At 40.9% G+C, this 24,507-nt stretch overlaps 1 protein-coding gene across 1 annotated transcript in view; it reads right to left on the bottom strand.

The window, feature by feature from the left end:
* LOC122808514 overlaps positions 1–24,507 on the bottom strand; it is a 1,519,214-nt gene that overhangs the window by 1,140,631 nt on the left and 354,076 nt on the right. The window contains exon 7 of the mRNA XM_044079469.1: positions 20,310–20,521. Within this exon, the coding sequence (XP_043935404.1) occupies positions 20,310–20,521 (212 nt within the window). The remainder of the gene's footprint in view (positions 1–20,309; positions 20,522–24,507) is intronic.

The raw sequence follows: 24,507 nt of genomic DNA, 5'->3' as shown, positions 1-24,507 counted from the left end.
CCACCTTAGCAACCACTACTCAGTGGCCAGGTTGTCTTCTGCCTGCCATTGACTTGCATGGCAGAATACTGATTTTAGTTAGAATGCTTATTTTAGGTTTATTTTCTTATTCCCCACCCCGAGCCCGTTTACGTGCCACTGCCCTATGCTTAAACAGCCGAGATCGGCTAAAAAAAAATAAAAGTTGATTTTTTTATTTTTGTATTGTTTGCAATGCCAATGGCCTTATACTTGGCCATTGGCATGCTTCCTCAATGATATGCAGCCTTTATTTGGGGCTGACATAGCTCCGTTTTGGAGTATGCAGAAATGTACTCGGTTACTGAGTACATTTCTGCAGATAGCACTAGTCTTGCATGGACTGTTGCAAGCTTCCTGGATTGCAAAATCACCTCATTTGCATGGATTTCACCTGAAAATAGGGTGATTTGCATACCAGGGCTTAGTCCATGCAAGATAAGTGCAGGAGCACTCGTGCACGCCCCTGCAGGTTGTTCCTGGATCGCATGGCAGACATATTGCCTGCTTGAGCTTTTGCACCGATCTTGCACTCCGTGCAAGCTTTTGAGAATCCAGGAGCCTGTCTCCAAGCTTAAGATCAAACAGTCATACAGTGTTTGATTTATCAGCTTTTTTCCAGCAGAGTGCACTGTGGTTACATTTTTGAAGGTCAGTACAACATATAGTTAGATCATAGCATATAGTTCTCTTTACATTTGTGAAACAGCCTGTGGATTACATTAATATTTACAAATGACAGAATTATTTACAGAATTCTATCTAGCTAGGCTGGCAGCCTTCACACTCCCCACTGGTACAGCTATAGGGTTAAGATCTCAGCTAAGGGGCCAAGCCAAGACCTCCAGCACCCTCTCTGTCAAACCAGTGCTTTGTGTCCCTGCCCAAGTAGCTGACACACACACAGTTTGAGATTTCATTTATATACAAACACACAGACACTCCTGGGGAAGGCTGGCACAGGTTTATTAGCTATGTCCCCTTCTTCTCAGACTATAAGGTAGTTATCACTCCCACCAACCCCTACTTATCAGCTACTATAAGGCCCTTACAAAGGGTGACCAATCCTACAAATCAAATGACACAGTTGCTTCAGAGTTAAAAATCACAGGAAATATTTTAAAGTAACATTGCAGGACAGTCTGAAATAAATACAGAAAACATCTAAACTAATCTTTACTATATTCCTATGTATATCTAAGAGAGACACTAAGCTCTAAGTCTTACTTGCCCACAACACACAGGCAGAAGTGCTGAGTGGATGTTTCTAGGTCCAAAACAAGATATACAATGCCCAGTTTCTCTCTGGGAGAGTTCTTAAATTAATAATAAAAATGACTGCTGGTTTAGCTTGCATGTTGTCACCTGACTTCAGTTCCGAGGCTAAACAGATACTAACAGAATATGAATAGCTCTGTGTGAGAAGTACATATCTCTCGGAAGTTTGTAGAACATGGAAGTTGTAAAACAATAAAATGCTTTTACCTTTGAAACCTAGTAATTACTTCTGTTTCAAGACAATACAAAAACTTCTAGCTCTAGATATTGTGTCTGCTTGCTGCATTGAAACTGAGAGATAACACAATCACAACACTTTAATTTCAACTTATTTTCTTGAAGTTTTGCAAGTTAACTCTGTATGTTCCAGCTTCTACTATTACAACATACATCTGCACAGGTATATAGTTTATTTACATTTCTGTTCTTTTCCAGTAGGGTACACTGTGGACACATCCTTGAAGCTCAGTACTGTACAAACCCTGTTCAACACACACTTCTGCACCAGTAGTTTAATATACACATAACATATAATTATCTTACAATTGTAAGACAAGTATATGAATCATATTAATATTCTCAAATGACATGATATCTCTCAGAAGTTTGCTCAGTACTGTGTAGCTGCTAGGAAGTCATATAGCAATAAAAATATAGCATTTTAAACTTAGTAATTACTTTTCACCAAGACAATACAAAAAAACTTCTAGTTCTAGACATCCTGTCTTTTTGCTGCATTGAAACTAACTTTTCTAGCACATCGTAAAGCACTTAATTTCAACTTAGTTTCTTGAAGTTTTGTAAGTTAATCTTCTATGTTCTTCTATGTTCCAGCAGGGTATGCTGCGGATACATTCATGAAGCTCAGTACATAGCAAACAGTTCTGTATAAATCATATCAATATTCACAAATGACATAGAATTATTTACAAAATTCCAGATAGGTGGGCTGGCAGTGTCACAGTTACCATTATTTGTAAGGTCTTTGCCATGTAGCTCAGATTGTGACTGAAAAGGGTCTCTAATCCAGCTCAATCACCCAGTCAAGTGTTAAATGAATAAACAGTGTGGAAAGGAGAACAGAGTTGTGTAAGCTAAGCTTATCATAACAGTAGATGTTCAAATAATATAACAGTCGGTCAGCTTCCAAAGCTTCAGGGCACCTTCCACATGCCCAAGCTGTCAAGAAGCTTGAGCTGAGATGACTAAAAGACAAGTTTGGGTAAAAAGCCCTTAAAGCTTTCCTGCCAGTAGAGAGAGGGAATCAGAACCCTGAAAGGACTAAGCTAAGAACAGCAAAAAATAAATGTCCACACCCTGGCATAAAGAAGACAACAAAAAACAAGGGAAATGGAGAGAGAGAGTAGCTACTGCAAGAGTGATCATTCAAAAATCTACTGTTATGGTACTTACACTGCTGCATTTTGTTCATATTTATCACTGCTGCAGTAGCCTTAGCTATATGGGTAGATATTGAATTGAATTGAAGATGACTGATGTTAGAGTGTATCAAACACCATTATTATTGTGTGAGTAGATCTGGTCTGTGAGGAAGCTTGTGAGAATTGCCCCTGTCTATTTCCAGGAGAAGGAAGAACCACAGTTGCCGGGGCCAGAAGGGAGTCACCACAATGATCTTGGGGGATTCCTTCTGAATCTTCAGAAGTACTCTGGATATTAGTGGAAACTGTGGAAAAGCATACAGGAACATTCCTATCTGTTTTCCAAGCCTTCTAGCATAGTGTCCTGGAACAGAATCTTGTCAGTTGAGTGTTCAGAGAGGAGGCAAGAAGGTCTACTTCAGGAATTCCCCATAGATGGATCAAATCTTAGAAGACTCTGTGATCTAGCCCCATTTTTGAGGGTCTGCACTGGTCCTGCCCAGCTTGTCTGCCACACAATTATGCTCTGATGGAATGTAGGATTGCTGCAGAGTGAAACTGTGCTCTGAAGCTATATCCCAAGCTTACATGGCTAGTCTGCAAGGGGGTAGGACCTGGTTCTCCCTTGCTTGCTGATGTACCACATGACTGTGGTATTGTCTGTAACCACTTGAAGAAGTCCCAGGGACGAAGATGGTTCTAATAGTTGACTGCCTTTATTTGGGAAAGTATCTCCTTGATATTTATGTGTGTACATCCTTCCTTGGTGTCCCACACCCCATGCACTTTTATCTTTCCTGAAACTGCTCCCCAAGTAAAGTCCAAAACGTTTGTAGAGACGGTCTGCTTTGGAGCAGGGAGACCTGGATTTAAGGATATCTGCTGTCCCCCCCAAAGGATTTCACACTGTAAAAGATTATGCAAAGATAAGCAAATTATCTAAATATGGACAAATGTGAATGCCCTACAGCCTGCAATGAGCTATAACTGCACCTAGACAATTTGTGAACACTTTTGGTGCAGTGGATAGTCCAAAGGGTAAGGCAGAAAACTGATAATGTGACCCAGACACAGAAAAATGAAAGTTATGTACTCACCATAACGATGCATCTGTGTTTCTGGTTTCATCCTTCCTCAACCAATGGGGTCTCAGATCCAGCTTCGGACACTTCCACAGACTTTGGCTCCATAGCTCAAGCTCTTTCCCTTACCTATAATCTCCTCTTTAGCCTGGACTACCTCAGATTGAGTTTGCCATCTATACTACCTATTATTGTACACCACAACAAAAAGGTCACTAAGAATCCAGTGTAATTGCAAACCAAATTCCAGACAGACCAGAAGGAAGAGAAGAAAAAGGTCTGAAGCCCACCAGAAAGACAGGGAGTGCAACACTCCCCAGGACATACTAGGAGTCCATATGAAAATCTTCCAAGTAGGACTGGGGTGGGAGTGTGGGATTTTGAGGAAGGATGAAAACAGGCAACACAAATGCATCATTATAGTCAGTACATAATTTTTGCATCTGATGTCTTTTTCGTCCGTTCCTCAACTGATGGGGCAGGGTCCTCAGCTAGAAAACCCCAGGGTAGTCCTCAAGAAAGGATATTCAAGGTACAGTGAAAATGTCCAGTTTGTAACGAGCAATAAAAGTATGAGTATTAGACCAAGTTGCAGCTATACAAATGTCATTTATGGAAGCTCTGGTCCTAAAAGTGGAGGATGCAGCCACAGATCTGGTAGAAATGAGCCTTAGGAGGTTTAGGTAATATCAATCCTTTCTTCATATAAACAAATGAAATGCAATCAGTGAACCATTTGGCCAAAGTTACCTTTGAGATGAACTTACCCAATTTAGCTTTGGGAGAGGAAACAAATACCTGGTCTGATTTGGTTTGTCGGAAAATTTTGTAAAGAAAATAGGAAGGTTGATGGAATGATTTATAGCTGTTTCTGAAGGTAGAATAGAAGGATTAGTAGAGAGGGATACCCTGTCCTTGTGAAGGATCAGATATGGTAGCTGGGAAGAGACAAGCTGGAGTTCTGATACCTATGTTGCTAGTGAGATCACAACAAGAAAAATGGTTTTCCAAGACTAAAACTTTAAGTCCACCTTGGCAGATAGTTCAAAGGGGGACTGAGTCAAAACATGAAGTATTGTAAAATCCCATGGAGGAGTAGGATCCTTAATAGGTGGTTGCTGCAAGACGGTATCTTTGAGAAAGGCTTTACATAATCTAGATAACTGCAAAAACAAATGGTTTTCTCCTATGTGAAAATTAGGGATAGTTGCAAGTTGGGCCTTTATCAAAGAATAACTAGCTCCATTACTGAAAATGGAGGCAAAAAAATCGAGGATAGCTGGAATAGGTGCTGAAAAGGGGTCTAGTTGTCTGTGGAGAGCCAAAAGGGAACATTTGTTTTATTTTGCTCTTATAAGTCTTCCTAGCAGACTCCTTCTGAGAGGATTAGAGGATGCGTCAAACAAGAGAAGAAAGCCTGGACTGTCTAGCCATCACTGGAAATAGAGAAACCATGCAGTTAACCTGAGGGTCCAAATGTCTGGATGAGTTATCCCTGATGGATGATACAGAAGATTCAAATATGAATCCTACACCTAGAGAGGGTGTACTACAGAAAAGGAAACCATACTTGTCAAGGCAAGAACAGGGCAATGAGAATAACTTTGCTCTTCCGCTGAGACACTTTCTGAAGAAACCTGTGAATGAGAGGAGTGGGAAAAAAGGTATAAAGACGACCAGGCAGCCAACTGTGAATCAGAGAGTCATCTAGTTATTCCCCTTCAGGGCAAAGTACCTGCTGCCCTTGGATTTGATGAAAAATCATTTACGCCACTACAGGGCTGAGAGACCACTTGTGACAGATTAAGACGGCCCTGCTCAGTTTGTTTGCTAGCACATTGTCCTTCACCAGGATATGCATTGTCAAAAGAAAGAAGCCAGAAGACATCACCCATTGCCATACTCTCAGTGCTTCAAGACACAATGGATCGGATCAGGTTTCCCCCTTTTTGTTGATGTATCAGATTACTGACATTTTGTCTGTCTGAATAGTAACCATCCCTGGAGGGAGAGCATCTTGAAATGCCTACAGTGCTAATAGGACTGCCCTCATTTCCAGGAAAATAATGTGAAGATCGACCTCCAAATGAGACCAAGAGCCTTGGACTGTCCTTCCCAGGTAATGCCCCCCCCCCCCCCCGCACCCTGCTTGGGAGGCATCTGTAGTCACTGTGGCTTTGGGTGCTGGAAGGAAAAAAAGGTGGTCCTGAGAAACTTCTTTTGTCGTGATTCACCATGCTATTTGTACTCTACAAATCCTTGTAATCCATATTCTTGCAGTCAAGGGATGTCATCTTATTGACCATTGCACTGCAAGCATCCACTGCAGTACCCTCATGTGATACCTTGCTAAAGGTACTAGAGTTATGGAAGCTGCCATAGATCCAAGAAGCTGCAACACTAACCTTGCTGGAGGAGACGGAAGACAGAATATTTGGGATGCTTGGCTCTGCAAAGTATTTAACCTTGTCTGTGGTAAGCTTGTGATCTGTGTCTCCATATCCAGATGAGCTCTACTGATTTCAAGGACTTGAGGGAGGGTGAGCTGAGACTTAGCATAGTTTATTGTGATGCCCAGTTGGAGAAATAGCTGAAGCAAGAAATCCCTGGATTGAATCTGTAGAGACTTGGTGGGAGCTGAGGGAAGCCAGTCATCAAGACATGGAAACATTGAGAATCCTAGCAGTCTCAAATGAGCTGTGACCACTGCCATGCAATTGTTGGACAACCTGGGGGCTGTGGTGAGGCCAAAGGCCAGGGCCCTGAACTGGTAGTGACTGATTCCCTGCAAAAAGCATAGGGCCCCCCTGGACTGCCTGTCTATTTTGATGTGATAGCATGCATCCTGGGGATCTACTGAGAACATCCAGTCATCCTTGCACAACAGTGGCAGAATGGACTGAACCCTGACTATTCAGAACTTTGAGTGTTTGATGTAATGATTCAAATTGCTGAAATTCAAGATCATTTTCAGGTCCCTGTTTTTCCCTGGCACTAAAAAGGACCTTGAGTAAGTTCTGAATTCTTGCTGGTCTGGGGGGACCATTTGGATAACTCTTTTTGCCAGCAGTTATTCTTTTTCTGTAGCTGCTGCATTCCTTTGACTGCATAGAATGTCATGAATTTTCCTGAGCTGATTGGGAGGCTGAAAGGAAAAGGGTATGTAATAACCTCTGGATATTATCCTCTGATCTCAAAGATCTTTGGTGATGGCTATCCAGGTTTTCAGGTGCAGGGATAAGCGCTCCCGACTTTGTCCAGAGTGCAGCAGTCAGGCAATCTTTCAGCAGTGCTGAAAAGGCTTCTTAGGGAAAGGACCTCTGAAGCCCTGGTGTTGCAGGCCTCTTCTACTGCATGGGTGACATCTATCATTAGAGTCTCCCCCCAAAGTGTGGGGGCCTGTCCCCAAAGGAGGCCTGAGAAGATCTTTGTGACTTATGGAACCATATCTTCCTACCCCCTCTTTGTTTCTGTGAAAAAGGTCTTTGAGATGTAGAGAAGCACATCCCTACAGCAGATATGTTTTCCCATCCTGTTCACTACTAGACAGGGTTTCTTTCACCTTAGTGTGGATCCATCAAAGGAAATATTGACAAACGATGACTTGAATGGCACCACAAAATCACAAAGGAGCACTGAGGTGTGCCTTCTCACAGCAATTCCTGAACCCACAGGTCTAGAATCTCCCATAGAGGCATTCAAAAGGGACTGGAGGGTGGCCAATTGTGAAGAAATACTCTTCTTGTCCTCCACAGTCATAGACCCTAAGATGGCATTGGAAAACACCTTATTCAAGTCTCTCTGAAATCTAGTTACGTCTGTTAAATAGTTCAGTGACTGGCAGGTGAAGGTTGCTGAAGTATAAACATGCTTCTAAAATATGTCCAACACCCTGGACTCTTTGTTCAGGGGATGGACAGAAGAACTCAGTTCAGCAAGTTCCTTTTTGGTGGCTGCTGCTACCAGAAGCACAGATGGTTCAACCAACACACTGGGCTGGTACTATGAACCAGTTCCCCACCACCCAAAGTTAGAGCTACTAATTTCTCCTTTTAAAACTGTAGCAAACAGTTGCTACAGTTTATACCCAGCCTGCACAGAGAGCTACAGCAGTTTTACTTTCATTTAAAAAAAGAAACAATCTCCTTTTTAAACTGTAGCAAACTAAACTGCTTGCGTGGAGCTCTAAAGCACTCAGATTTTTTCTTTGAACTGTAGTAAACTGCTTGCTATAATCAAGCATAACTAGCTCCATTACTGAAAATGGACCAAAAAATCGACCATAGGGTCTAGTTGTCTGTGGAGGCCAAAAGCTGGCATTTGTTTTATTTTGCTCTTATAAGTCTTCCTAGCAGACTCCTTCTGAGAGGATTAGAGGATGCGTCAAACAAGAGAAGAAAGCCTGGACTGTCTAGCCATCACTGGAAATAGAGAAACCATGCAGTTAACCTGCTTAAAAGCAAACAAAAACACTTTAATTCATGAAGAAACACAAATCACCATAAGCGCTTACGCCCGGTCTTACCGGGCTTTTTCAAGCGTTTCACCGAAACCGGGCGAAAGCGCTTGTGGTGATTTGTGTTTCTTCATGAATTAAAGTGTTTTTGTTTGCTTTTAAGCATCCTGCTTGGACTATCATCCTTTAGATTCAAAGTGAATTCACTAACAACTCAAAAGGAACTGTGTAAGTTTTCAAGTTAAGACGGGTTAATCTTTAACAGCGTTCTCAAGTTTTGGACCCGAAAGGTTTTTCGCTTCTTTGTTTTTTGTTCAGGTCTTCTGGTTTTCTGATGGTTCTGTCAAAGATTCCTATGAGGAATCTAAGTGCCTTACGCAGAAATCTAAGTGCCTCCTATTGCATGTACACTTCTGAGAGGGCTCACTGATGGGACTCCAAGGAGGACTCATTTGTATGAGCATAGTCCTGGATGTGGACCATCTCCAGACATGACTGTGCCTGTTGCCGAGATGGGACAGGATGAAGAGACTCACTACCCAAAGCAGACAATTGAGGAGGGGGAGGACCCATGGGAACAAAGATGTCTCATCCATACAGTGGACAAAGCCCTCTCCACTACCCTGAATGCAGAAGCCATGGGGGAACCAACAGCCTGCCTGGTAGGAGCTGAAGTCACCTGTCCAGGATGGATTATAGCATCCTCATTATCCTGCCTCAATGCAGAGCTTGGAGCCAAGCTGTCTAGCAATGAGGCTCCAAAAGCATCGGAGTCAAACCCAACCCACCCAGATCTGGCACCAATGCTATAGCTCAGAGATCCCTCCAGCTCCGACAGGGTTGGAGCCAACTGTATCAGAGATATATTTGCAGTCGACAAAGGCCAAACCTTTGGATCTGACATGGACAAACGCAGAATTCTCAAGTCAGTGAGCTCTGAAACTGCAGGATGGATAGGAGCAGGAGTCAAGAGGTGGGTTTGGGCTGGAGGTAACCTCACGAGTCCAATGGGAGATACAGCCAAAATGAACTCCCACTGAATCTGGGTCCTGAGTAAATTCCTCATCATCCTGTCTACATCTGCTTCAGTTACATTCCTAGATGATGTAAGTGATGAAGAAGCTGAAGGTGGTCTGGATACCCTTAGAGGAGTCTCTTGTGAAAAAAATGTGAACAGGGCCCCGATGGGATAGCTTCCAGAGTAAATCTTGGTGGTGGTGAGCCAGAGACTTGGACATGGATCTTAACAGATCCAAGAAGTCAGATAGATCCTAAGATTTTTTCACCTTTTTGGGTGAAGCCGAACTTGAAACCGACAAAGGACAACAATCAGGGGCTCCCTTCCTCAAGTCATTGGCTTTAAGCAAAGAACCAGGCTGTGTCATACACGAGCTCCAAAAGGAATTAACCCCGCATCTTAATACCCTGTTCAGTCTCAGCCTCTCCACAGGATATGTGCCCATAGAATGGTGCACGGCAGTGGTGGTCCCGCTACACAAGGGAGGGGCCACAACTGGCCCTGGTAACTACCGACCAATAAGCCTGACCAGTCTGATCTGTAAGGCTATGGAGCAAATCATTATGGAACTCATAAATGGAGAGATTGGGAACCTCCAGTCGCTGGACCCCACACAGTTCGGCTTCGTCAAGGGCAGATCATGCCTCCTGAACCTGGTGGATTTCTTTGAGACAGTTACTCAGGCTATAGATAAGGGAAAGGAGGTACACACGGCTTACCTTGACCTTGCTAAAGCATTTGACACCATTCCCCATTCAGGTATTATTGATAAGCTCACCAGCCTGGGCATAAACCCTTATGTCACACGATGGATCGCAAACTGGCTCTCAGACAGATCCCATAAAGTAAGAGTAGTGGGATCTATGTCTGAATCCAGACCAGTAACGAGTGGTGTGCCTCAGGGCTCTGTCCTGGGGCCCCTCCTGTTTGGTATATACTTCTCAGAAGTACAGGCAAGCACGGAAGGGCTGTGGCTAACTAAGTTTGCGGACAACTGCAAACTGGGTGCTATAATAGAGTCTCCAGCCGACATGGAGATCCTCCAGAAGGGCCTAAATGAGACTGATGCATGATGTCAAAGCCATGGTCTCAAGCTAAATGCAAAAAAATGCGTAGTAATCCCCTTTGGAAAAAACAAGAGTACCCACAAACTACAACATAGGAGGTAATCCCCTGAAATCTGAAGAATAAATAAGGGATCTAGGGACCTAGGGACCCAAGTAGATAGTCAGCTTTCCTTTGATAACCATGTTGCCATAGTGGTTAGAAAATCCTTCTATGTGACCCATCTAATCACGAAAGGGATCGCATCGAGATCTAAGGATGTAATGGTGCCCCTCTACTCTTCCCTCATCTGACCCATTATTGAGTACAATGCACCAATTGGAATGTTCCTGGCTAGACATCTCCAGCAGCTGGAGAGACCACAAAGGTACCTAACCAAGAGGGTTACTGGCCTCAAACAGTTGCCCTATGCAGCACGATTGAAAAAGCTAAGACTGTTCTCTGTTGCATACTGCTTTCTCACAGGCAATCTGTCTAACGTACAGAGCATTTTTTAGAAGAGGGATGGCTCCAGTCGAAGAAGAATAAGTAAAAGGCAGCAGGCCTTTTATTACAAGTTTCTTATGGTACTCAACTAGCGAACAGTGGTTAAACTCCCCACAAATATCGCACTCTACATTAAGATGGAAAGCCCCTAGACAATATACAGACTTGGAGTGCATACGTCTTGAAGTCCATAGCCTTATCAGCCATCTTTCTCAGCAGAAACAATAAAAAGGAAAAGGCAGACCTTGTTATAGCTATGGTACACAGAAAGCTACTCTTAACAATGGTATAAAGAAGTGCCCAAAAGAATGGGTAACAAGAAAACGCAGAAAAGCCAACACTGGACACAAGGCTGGTAAAGTACAGCAAGAACTAAAAAACAGAAACTTTACCAAACAGTATAGAGCAAGGTTTGTTTGCGTGTTTTTTTTTTTTTAATTTATGTAGTTATGTATTTATTTATTTATTTTTGGTGAAAAAAGGGAGGATAAACTAGGAAAAGGTATGTTTAACAGCAGAGATCAAAATTTAAGTCCCTTATCTGACCCCACACTCGAGCTGCAGGTGATTATGTCTGAATCGCTGAAGCAGCAAACAAGATCTGAGGTAATCCAGGCTAAATAAGGGATTATGGGTAAGGGGAGGGGCTTGAGCTATGGAGCCAAAGGCTGTGGAAGTGTCTGGAGTTGGATCCAAGGTTGAATCCAAGACCTCACTGACTGAGGAATGGATGAAAAAGACGACATCAGGTCTTTAAGAAACATCTGCAGTCTGGAGGAATAAGGATGTGATGATAATTATCTTTTAAGTCTAGTGTTACCAGGCAACTAGAAAGAAGAAAAGAGGTAACAGGTTGTGAAGTGACATCCTTTTGAATCTGGGCACAATCACAAACAGGTTTAGGAAAGAAAGATCCAGAACTGGTCTTCAAGTATTTTCTTGCTTTGGCACTAGGAACATCTTTGTTTACAAATGCTTCCCCACCTGGGAAGGAGGAATTAATTCGGAGGAACTGATTCTATCACTCCTTGGGACAGCATGTGATGAAGAACTGGTGGAAATGAAACAGTCTGATCTGCAGGATGAGGAATTACCCCCTGGAAAGGAAGAATTTCCTCCCACTGCCTTCCGTAACCTTGATGAATGATTTTCAAAACTCACTTCTCTTAACTACCTGTTGCCAAAGAGAAAAATGGATTTTCAGTCTTTCTGGAAGAAAAAATGTGCCAGGGTGGGAGGGGGTGACAAGGTCTCCTGAGTAGTCATTCAGACTTGTTGCACTGTCCCTGGTTTTGGAAGGTTCACAACTTCTTCCCCTTGCCATTTCTTCTTAAACATCTGTTTATCTGAACTTTGGTGAGACTGTTTATTCTTTCTTTTTTCGTTTTTTTTTGGCAAAATTAGATGAGGAGATAGAAAATCATTTGAGCAATTTAGAAAAGGAGGGCCAAATATCTTTGAGATTTCTTGGATCACCTTGCCCTTTTCATCACACTTCTTGCTCACATCTGCAGTAGAGGGGCCAAGCATTAAATCTCTATGCAAGAGAGAACTTAAAATCTCATTTTTAAAATCATCTGGGAGGTTCTGAGAGTGCATCCTTGCAAACCTCCCCAAAATAATACCAGTGGCCATAGCCCTGAAAGAAGTATCAACAGAGCCATACTCGCACTACAAACAATGAGTAGTGACTTGTGCAATAAAATAAACTAAGTAATTTAAAACTGCAGATAAAACATTCCTCATACTTTCACTATTTGTCAGAATAAACTTTAACATATGAGCCTGACAATTCAAAATTCTGAAAATCAAAGTTGTAAAAGTATACACATTTTCCTATACTTATAAATATTTTCTCATCCTTATCAGAAAGTAGGATTTCAGCAGTGGGATAAATTAAAGCTACACCTCCTGGGCAGGTTTGGTAATTGTGTATAAAAATGCAAATGACCGAGGACTCTTACACATCCTATCTGCCTTTTTAGGGCAGCTTGCACACTATCAGGAAAAATGTAGGCAGTAACACACACATCATCTAAAGAAAAACAGAATAGGAGGAATAATAATAATAATTCATAGTATTTTCTGAGGGAATGAGAAACTTCTGTGTTCTCCCACTGAAACTACTTACACATGCTAAAAATAGTCTCAGAGAAAGAGAAACCCACAGAGGAAAATCAGAAACTGAGCTCACTTCTGACTGAATCAGAAATATGAGGAAAAAAACTCTCTGTCCCCCCATCTTCCTGTTCAGATTCAGGATCTTGAATCTCTTCAGGAAAAAAAATCCCTCTTTCTTTTACCAGAAACTCTTTACAAAAAGGATCAATAGCCTGAATTAAACCCTGAGCCAAACCCAGTAAACTACTCCTATCCAAAGAAATTTGCAGAGTAGTAGATAATTGCTCATTTTTTTTACAAGAAAAATGGGGACAACAGTGTTACTAACAGCAGCAGCTGCTTCCCCAGGGATGGGTACAGCATTCTGACACAACAGGGACATCTTCCTGTTCCCTCTTCCAGGACCGACGTGAGGTTTTCCTTTCCTGCTGAGAGGGACCCCAACAGCCACAGAGGATGTGGCTAGCCTCCAGTCCATACAACAAATGGCTACAGCAGAGTCATCCACTTGTGGCTGAGGCAAATTGCTAGCCTGGTTTGGTGGCAAAGGCTGTTTGCCTAACTTTTTATTTTTGTGACTGAGGACCAATAGTCTGTTCCATGGTCAAGCCGAAAATGGTGCCTCTTTCCCAGGGAAGACAAGCAGTAATTGCCAGTAAGCACTACCACTCCACAAAAGTTACTTTACAGACAGAAAAAAATGCAATAAAAGCATTTTAAAACACTATGCTAGCACAAAAAAAAAGAAAAATGAACATTATTTCTCCATAGAAAAATTGTTTTTAGTTACTTTACACTACTTATAAACTGACAGAAAAAATATTGCTCTGTTTGAGTACATTACAGTCTCAAGACAGTCCATTAAAACACAACACTCCTAGTTTTAAATTTACTTTCTTGAAGAGGAAAGTAATAAAACATGAACAAAATTAAGAAAATAAAAGATTTTTGTCAACAAGAGGGAACTTATGTCCCCAGTAAAGGAAAACACAAGCAGAACAAGGATTCTTGAAATTCTCACTGGAGTGTACTCTTCGGCAGCAGTAAAGCTCTGAATGACTAAGTGCCCAAACTTGTCTTTTATTCAGCTCAGCTTGAGCTGCTTCAGAGTGGAAGGTGCCCTGAAGCTTTGGAATCTGGATTTTTTTTTATATCCTTGGTACTAAATAACCCAAATAGTTATGGCTACAGCAGCAGTGATCAATTTGATCAACATGACAGAGCTACTAAAAGTTAATGAGGATGAAAGCGGGCAGAGACAAGATAATGCTAATGCATGGTTTCTAACAAATACTTTATATCAGCATTCACAAACTTAGAGGTGAATGTCCCAAACTACGAAGGCAGAGAGGAATGGGGTGAGGGCACTAACAAATGGAAATGCAGACAGAGAAGTAGGGGAGACTGAACAGGCTGGACTGAAGGAAGGCAATTCTGAGGAGTTTAACATAAGTACTGCTAGCTTGTGTTAGAAAATTCTAAGTTCTCCAGCAGTGAGAGGTGCAAGACAAGTATAAGTGGCAACATGATTTCCACTCATAAAGTTGTCATAAAGAATGCATCTCGGTAACTCCAGATCTATTAATCTTTCCTTTGTAGCATGCTAAACCATGCAGAAACTGAAAAAAAATGTCTTCCACATGAATACTAACATGGACCTAGAGCCAAGAGATCTTGCCAACTCTTAACCAATTTTATTACTGGACAGTGAAGTAAATTGGCATGGGAAACCCAATGATGTGATTGATGCACCTTCGCAGTAGAAGTGTCTAAAACTGAATTTAAACATACCCGATCCTGACTTACTAGCCATCTCTCCAGATTCACTTCATGATGCGAGTAAACATACTGCAGTTCAGGCACTGCACATATAGAACTTTATACTACCTCCCACTGGACAACTACCTACACTACAAGCTTTCTTAGCTATCCTCAGAAAGTACACACAAAAAATAACTCAGTTTTGCTGGTGCAGTGGCATCATCTTGCAAAGGACATATGAAACTCAGCTGAAGCCTCCCTGTATGACCTCCTTCATTAGGGTCACAAATTCTGTAAACTAAGTAAGGTTCACTTGTTAGTTCTGGAGTACCACTAACTGAACTAAGAATTAGGAGTTATGGTTATCCAATATGGTATCTCATCATCAACACCATTTCTCACATCTTCAAGTCCAGTATGCTCAGATTTAATGCTTTCTATTTATACTTTTCAAAAGGAACTGCATTTATGATACCTACCATATAATGCTGATGCTGTGAGTGCTTAACTCCACTGATGCGTGATTCTACCAACTTATGTTTTCTTTATTTACACTTGCAAATAAATTTAAACATAACAGCAATTTAAGCACAATTACTGGGGATAGCGACAGTTGATCTTCCATTTTATTTCTGATTATTAACATTGATGGTGGCCTTAAGCATTATTTTGTAATAGTGGTGGTGGGGACTTTAATGGCTTTAGGAACATTTCCAAGACTAACCTCTTTAGGAACTTTTCCAAGACTAACCTCTCTCTACTAAGCAACACCTTGGCTAAATTCCAAGCACCCTCAAACCCGGTAAACCCGATAGAATACAGTCAGCTATTCACAAAATCCCTGTACAGCCATATCAATAGCTCTATAGAGTGAGCTGTGCCCACCTGTATTAAGAATAAGACAAACTCAAAAGACCAGCCACCCTAGTGGAATCACACTATCAATTGGTTATACAACAAAAGAAAAAAAAAACTTGGGCAAGCGTAGGAGGAACAAAGCCATACATACAAAAGCCCCCTGAGCATTCTAAACAGGTAGCTAAAAGGATTAATTAATACTTCAGAGGCTACATTTGAAGAAAACATAGCTTCTCAGCCAAAGGATAACCACAAAGCTTTCTACAGCTATGTCGGTAACCTTAGAAGAAATACACAACAATGCAGACAACTTATTGCAAATGGTATCACCCACACTGAGCCAGAGGCAATTGTCAACCTTTTGGCTGAGAGGTTCAGCTCAAATTTCTCTCCCCACTCTCCCCCTCCCGATAGTCCAAAGGAAATACCACATAACACAATCCACCCAGCCATTACTAGAGAACAGTTCATTAATGCACTTTCCACGGCCAAAAACACTGCACTGATGGGCCTGGATAACACCTTGGGATGGTCTACTTGAATTTCTTTTCAACTGGAGCCTTCAGTCAGGTTTTGTGCACAAGGAATAGAAGATGGTAGTCATTCCCCTGCACAAAGGCGGTCCAACCACTAATCTGGGTAACTACAGGCCCATAAGTCTTACCAGCCTCATATGTAAGGCTATGGAAAGAATCATCATGGACATGATAAATGAGGATATAGGTAACCTGCAAACACTGGACCCATCAAAGTTAGGCTTTGTGAAAGGAGGGTCATGCTTATTAAATCTGGTGGACTTTTTTGAGAGGGTCACCAAAGCACTGGATGAAGGTAAGACTGTGCACACAACTTACCTCAACCTGGCCAAGGCTTTTGATACAATACCCTACTCAGGCATTATAGACAACCTCACTAATTTAGGTAGAAACCCTTTTATCACCCACTGGATAGCCAACTGGTTCACTGATAGGAACCAGAAGGTCAAAATATGTGAGGCCAGTCAATAGCAGCGTCCCAGTACAGCTAGGTACTGGGTTGCTCCATTTTGCCATCTATTTCTCTGAAATGGAAGCAAATGTTGAACGTTTATGGTTGACTAAGTTTACAGATGATTGTGAGCTTGGGGGTTATCATCAACTCCCCTGTAGACACTAGCATTCTTCAAGAAGGTCTATCTATGACTAACAAATGGTGCCAAAGCCATGGTCTTAAACTCAATGCTAAGAAATGCATAATTGTACCCTTTGAGAATCAACCATCCCGGCTAATTACAAAGTTAATAATACACTCCTAAGAGTCGACCCAGTGGTCAGGGATCTGGGTATGCACGTAGACAGTAGCCTTACCTTTGACCAACAATTGGCAACAGTGGTGAGAATATCCTTTATGCTGTGCAGCTTACAAGTAAGGGCATAGCATCTAGGTGCAAAGAGGTCATTATTCCACTGTACTCTGCTCTTATCAGACCAGTCATAGAGTACAATGCTCCCTTTGGTATGTACCTGACCAGACATATGCAGCAACTAGAGCGACCTCAAAAGTGTCTTACAAAAAGAATACAAGGCATAACAAACCTGCCTTATGCAGAGTGCCTTAAAGCCCTTTCCCTTTACTCAGTCACCTACAGATTACTGAGGGGTGATCTATTCCTGGTTTACAAGGCATCCGCAAACCCCACACTTATAAATTTACTACATATTCATAAGGCAAACAGCACCAGAAATACAAGGTTTAGATATATGAATTTTGCCTGTGACATAAACAGAACATGCTGGAGAGATAGATATGTGTACCAGAGACTGCACCTCCTATGCACCAGGTTTCCCATCCATGTGAAGATGAGTTCATCTATTATCTATTTAAGCACAACCTAGAAAAGTGGATGGGGAACAGGAAATTTACACTAGGCCTGGCACCCATGTCCCTTATAAAGAGAGGTAACTTATAAATGCCTGGTCCTTAATGTCCAATTTGGATGCAGGACATCATTATTCTTTCCAGAAAACTTGGTTAGGCTTAGAAAGGCCCCTAGGGCTGTTAGCCTAGTAACAGTCTATGAATCTATATACAGATTTAAGAATACTATAAAAGCATGCTGCTTTAACAATACTCTACGTTTCCATTAAAGATGTAAATGTGTAGGCTGCTGTGATGTAAATTGCAGTATGTGTTGTCTCACTGCTTATAGCATGATCTGTTTTGTTAGCCATGATATGTTGTTGACTTTAACATATCATTGTAACATAGCCATGACTGAAAAATGGTCCTGTATGCCTGGTTCATCTATCAACATAAAATAAATTATTTGTTATTATTATTTTACATTTGTTTACCAAGAAATGTCTGACTGGGCAAAGTTGCCCATTTTCAGTGGAGGCCTGGAGAGAAAAGCTCCATACAGTAATACAAATTTAGAACAAAATGCAATAACAGTTACACCACACCGCAATATAGGAATTCAGTTATACAAGCAAAAGAAAATTTCAGTGAACAGAATAGTTACACAGGCAATACCAAAATTCTAGTGAACAGAGCAATTACACTGCACAGAACTAGCAATACAAAAACTGTATCTGCAGTACTTTGGAAAGAGTCAAGACTCTGCATACATGTTCAACCAGAATCCCTGTATTCACAACCTGAGACATTTAATATATAGTTCTGTAAACACTGGAATATTTTTTGTTGTGAGAAATGATACAGGTGTTTGGGTAATGGAAGCCCTTATAATAGGTATAATTGGTACAGAGTGATCTTTTAAGAGTTATCCTGGGTCAGAACATTTACATATCTATGACCTACTGAGATATGATTTTAACTGTTTTTTTAAACTGATTTTGTCTGTTTGTGCCCTAACTTCAAGTGGGAGGGTGTTCCACATTTTTGCAATAGTATAAGAGTATACGGAATCACCAGAGCAATGTTTACTTTTGGATACCTCTACCAGACCTTTATTGGTAGACATTTGCTCTCGGCTGTTGCTGTAGTGTGTGATTAGGCCGTACAGGGCTGGAGTTTTTTTGGATTAGTAGAAAATTTGGTGGGCTAAGTTGAGTTGATTTAGGGCAAATAGGTTAGGGGAATTTCATCCAGGACAGTTGTTGAAGGGCTAGACAATGATGAGATCTGTAGGAAGAGTTAATAGTAAATTTAGCTATCTTGTTATAACATATTGGTAGTTTGTTCAGATCGCCTTTAATAAGGTTAACTAGGATGGGAGAAGCATAAAGGAGTGTTGAGAGTAAGTGGGTTCTTGCTATGGAACTTTTACTATTGAAGGTCAGGTAGTTTTTGCATCTGTAAAATTGCCTAGTTTTTTGTGCACTTTAGTTATAGTTTAAGCTATGTGACTGTCAAATTTCATGTTTTGTTCAATGATAACACCTAGTAGCTTGATATGTGCACCTGATGTGATATGGGTGTTGTCAGAGGTGATAATTGTGAAAGGGGGAATGAGGTCTATAGATTTACAAGGATGAAAGAGCACAAGCTGTTTTTTTTTGGGGGGGGGGTTGAGTATTAATTGGGAGACTGCTAACCATTTTTCAATTGCAGAAAAGGACTCTCGGGTTCTATTCTGTAGAAGTTTGAGAGAGGGGACAGAGTAGATTGGGGTTGAGTAGTCGGCATATTGAATTGTTTGCATGAAGGATGGCTTTATGAAGGCTGTTTGTGAACAATGTGAAGAGCAGGGGGCCAAGTATAGATACTTGAGGTACGTCTAGGGTGACTGAGAGAAGAGGGCATAGATTGTCCTAACACTTAACAGCCTGTTGTCGGTCAGAAAGGTAGTCTTTTGAATGACAGGAGTGCAGAGTTGTTGAGTTTAAGTTCTGAGAGAACAGTCAGTAGTTTGTTATGGAAGACTGTATCAAATGTTTTTGAGAGGTCTAAAAATACAGTTGATACTAGATTACCTGCATTTCTTTGTTGATTTGCTTGATCGGTGAAACTGATAAGGGCAGTGGTGGTGATGTGTCCAGGTCGAAAACCATGTTGTGTTTCAGCTAGGAGATTGTTAGAAAGAAGAAATTTTAATATTTGGGAATATATGCATTTCTCAAGGATTTTTGAGAGTGAGGATAGTATGGTTATTGGCCAGTAGTTTGATAACTCAGTTAAGTTTCCACCTTTGTGTAGAGGTATTATATGTGCAATTTTCCAAAGGGTTGGGACATCTTGCTTGGAGATTGACCTATTTATGATTAAAGAGACAGGGTATGAGATAGCTTTGGCTGCAATATGGGGATATTCTGCTGGGAGTTTATCAGTAGCTAGGGTCTTATTTTGGACAGGTATCTTTGTATTATACTGGTCTGGACTGGTTGGAAGGACAAATAATTTTGTTTGGGTGAGGAGTACGGTAAATGTGGGAGGGTGGTGGGTGGAGAGTTTGTTGCTAATTTTAAAATGGAGTTGGTAAAATATTCCTTAAATTGAGTGGCAATGTTACCTATAGATGTGTGAATATTTGGGGTTGGGGTACCAGTTTTGCCTGGTTGGAGATTATTATTTATGTTAGCCCAGAATTTCTGAGAGCATGCTTTGTGCTTTGTTTGTATATTGGAGTAGTAATTTATCTTATCTGCTCTTATTTGTTTTTTTTTTTTATACTTTAGTTCTTAATTCAAGATATTGAATAAACAAACACATTTTTTCTAAGCATCACTGTGTGGTGAATATTTCATTACCAATCACAGATTTCTGTGCTGTGTTCAAAACTGGAAATAATATGATGGTTAATTCTGTTTTTTTATCTGTCACATACACCTTTCTTTGCATACCTGTAATGGCTGGCCAGTCTGGAGTCAAATGGAGGACTTTCTGTTTCTGCACACCATGCTTGATGAGTTGAAGAGGGGATGTAGGTTGAACAGAAGAGACTGATGGATCACATTCAACATTAAATTCATTGACAATGACAGTTAAACTATGAGCTGAGTTTACATTGTCAGAGAACACATATTTGCCAGGGTTCAGGAAAATATGAGCAAACCTGTGAAAAGCAGAAAAACAGCAGATAATTATTCTTGATGAAATGCTGCTTTAATTTCATACAAACCATTTTTAAGATGAAAATTACCTTTGAACAATAAACCTAATAAACATGAGTCTATAAACATCAGTATGCTTCTCAACTATCCCTGATTTTCCAGAATGTCCATGATTTTGTGTCATATTTTGCCCTGTCCTTCATAAAATAATATTATTCATTACAGTTTCATACTTACTGTTTTCTTTTAGTTTCACAACTACTGTTGTTCAAAAAATACATGTTGATTCAAAGCCACTGCTGTATTAATGTTTAACAGAATTAGAAGTGCTATGTGCTGATCTTTGGCTTTTATCACCTCATTATTTTGCTTTTCTCTAGAATTATGTGTTCTCTTTCTTTTGTTCCCCTTTTCCACTGCTGACCATCATCTGCTACCAATTCCTGTCCTCATTCACTGCATTTATTGGACCCACCTTATCATCCTTCTTCTCAACTTGACCCATGTCCGGTCTGAGGAGGAGATCAAAGAATCTGGTGCAACTTCACATTGCTGATAAGGAGTGTACCCTAACTCCCTCACATCCTGCAGCATCTCTGCGAGTTTCACAGTTGCTACCTTAAAGAGGTACATGTGTGCTTCTACTCATGTACAAACTCCCAGCCACACAGTAAACCATTTGCAGCAGGGAGTCCATCCAACACTTAATGGGTGTGCAGAGAGCCTGGACTACCTCCCTCTCCCCAGAACTGCTGAGCCAGCATTGGTTGATCATTCCTATCTTCCCTCTCTGTCTAGCCACACCAGTGGATCTTTTTTGCCCACATGACTAAGTTTCATGGCTCCTCTTCCAAAGTTAAGTTTGGTTCTACCTGTAACTACTGAGACACTTTGGCATCAGCCTGCTCTGTCACTATTCTATATCTCTGAGTAGTTCATTTTTTGTCTAGTTAAAGCCACAAGATGCAGACGGTTCACATAAATGCCTTGACAAACACCAGCATCTGACTCTTCCTTAGCTTGTGTACTTGCTGTGAGAGCATTTCCTTTTATGAATAACATTTCTTTTTTGGCATTAAGTGTTCATTGAGATTATTTACTACTAACTCATATGTAACACTTAGACCCTCAGTAAATAAAAACAAACTATAACCAACACTACTAACATCTGCTATAGAAGCACCATACACATTTTTATGCCCTCTGGGACAAAGACCAGCCAGCATCCGAAATAGTTCTCCAAGCATAAAAAAAAAGACAGAGAGAGAGAGAGAGAGAGAGAGAGAAGAAGAAGAAGAAAAAAATACAAAGACAACCACTCATAATACCATCTGGAGTATTATTGATCAACTTTCACTTCTCATGCATGGACATCATCAGAGTGGTAGTATTACAGGCCATCATAATGATGTCTGTACTGTTCTCCTGACCTGATAATGCCCATTGCTCTTATCAACACCTCAGCCAGGTCACACTAGACATTATCTTTTCTGAGGATTGCACCACAGGGCCCAGCAAGTGCCCCTTGAAGTGGTATTGGAGGAAATAAGGCATGTTCTGTACAGGCTAGATGCTTTCTGATAAATACTAGCAGTGTAGCCATTGATGTGTGAATATCCTCTGAAACTGGCGTCACATTCATGAGGAATAAAATGATAGCCTGTGAAATACATATACAATGTTCTTGATTAATGGTTAAATACAAGTTGTCACTGCTCAAAAAGTGACACGCACACTTATGTAGGTCTCCTGCATGACAGAGTGGCCACTAGAGATCAGGCATGTACCTAAACAGATAGCTGCACACCATTTCACTGATGCATAGCACCACAACAAAGGGATTCATGGAAATTCATAGTACAATGCTTGTATGCTTCCTTTATCGATACACCATCCAAACATGTATAAACTTACCGGTATACAGAATATGCTGCCATTTTGTATGCTACCTCATACACCCCTTGGAAGCTATTTTAGAGATATAGAGAACTGTGTTTTGAGGAAAAAACAGTATTTTGGATATTTATAGGTAGCACTGTTGAGATATATAGTAATATGCAACTGTCCGGTAACCTGTCTTGGTCATTCTTCCTAAAGATGTGTGCTCTTGCACAGGAACTCAGTTTACATAAAGTCTGTAATTTAAATGTGTGTGGACCTGCATGGGATACCTAAATTAAACTGGCAACAAGGCAACTCACAATATCAGGACAACCTCTCCCTGTAACTTGTCTGTCAGTCCTTATGGACAGCGTTCCTACAAATTAAATTAAGCACAAGTACTCATGCTCAAACTGCTATGAGATAATTAGAAAGCATACAGATTAAGTACAAGTACTCATGCTCACACTGCAATGACATCATTAACATGCACACATACTAAGTACAGGTACTCATGCTCACACTACTATGACATCATCAGCATGCATACAGACTAAGCACAATTACCTGTGCTCAGAACCAGAGTAATGGAATATCTCCCCCCTTCCTGCAACTAGGTCTTCCTGGAAACCAGCACCCCACAACCATTCTACTTGCTCAACTATCTCGCCCCAGTTACTATAAAGTCAGCTGGAATACTATTTTTTTCTTTACTTCTTCAATGATTACTGATATTTCCATTTAATTTAAATCTCTTACTTCGAATTTTATAGCACAAACACTGATAGCCAATTGCTAAACAAAAGAATACAGTCTCACAATGAAAACAGACATAGCATGAGCAACAGTAAACTCCTCTGCCCTCACATTCATTGAGTCTGCATGGAAACCCACATTCACAGAAAATGTAGTTGGCCAGTAGCAGATTAAGTGTACCTTTGGGCTGTTTTCAAACTATGGGTCCCCTGCACACATTTTTAGGACCACACGTAAATACATAAATGCATGTATTTCTTAATTCACCTTCCTGATTGTATTCAATTTTATTCCTTATTTTATAGTACACCACTTGTCAGAGTATGTTTTAAATATGCAGATAACATTTTTCCAATAAGCGGTAAAACAAAACGTATGAAACAGTAATGACAAAACTGCCCATTTCAGAAAATTTCAACCATAGAAGGCCACTCAGATTGCTGTCATTACAATCCATCAGCATCACTCAATATGCACAATCTCTACATAAGAGAGTCATGTGAATAATTCAACATTAAAGAGAACTATAACTATAACTTCTTACATCAAATCTCTACTGCTCAAACACAAACCCTGCTCTCTCTCTACTGATAAATTACCTCCCACCTTTCTCAAACTTGCAGCTGACTCTATTGCCTACCTAGTGACTATATCAATTAATAGATCCATGCTAGACTCTACTGTTCCTATTCTTTGGAAATCTTTCTACACCACCCCTCTCCATAAGGCAGGCAACTCTACTGATCCTACCAACTATCGACCTATTGCCATTCTATCCCCCCTATCTAAGATCCTAGAAAAATGTATCCATACTCAGCTTCTAAACCACCTTCTCAATCACAACTTACTCACCCCTACTCAACATGGTTTCCGCCCCTATCATAGCACTACTACTGCTTTACTCTCCTTCACCCACACCATTGCAGAATCTCTGCACAATAATAAACCTACTTCCTGTCTCTTTCTAGACCTCTCCAAAGCTTCTGATACTGTATCGCATCCTTTACTTTTATTGAAACTTGCAAACTTTCACCTATCCTCCTCCACCCTCAGCTGGTTCGCTAGCTATCTATCTGGATGCCAACAATCTGTCAACTGGCTTTCCTCATATTCTCCTTTCCTGCCTATCTCTACTGGGGTTCCACAAGGTTCCATCTTAGGCCCCCTTTTATTCAATATCTTCACTAATGACCTCTTCACCTCTTGCAATCATTCCTCTCTCATTCAATACGCTGATGACTCCACTATTATTTCTACAGCCGACAACATCTCTGACCTGCACACTCTAACCCAAAAAGCTCTACTCTCCACCGAACAATGGCTTTCAAAAAAATTACTAATCCTCAATCCC

The sequence above is a fragment of the Protopterus annectens genome, chromosome 8.part0 (genome assembly GCF_019279795.1).
Source record: "Protopterus annectens isolate FY-2018-M chromosome 8.part0, PAN1.0, whole genome shotgun sequence".
In the NCBI taxonomy this organism is placed as follows: domain Eukaryota; kingdom Metazoa; phylum Chordata; order Ceratodontiformes; family Protopteridae; genus Protopterus; species Protopterus annectens.
This window is presented reverse-complemented; position numbering and strand designations above follow the sequence as displayed.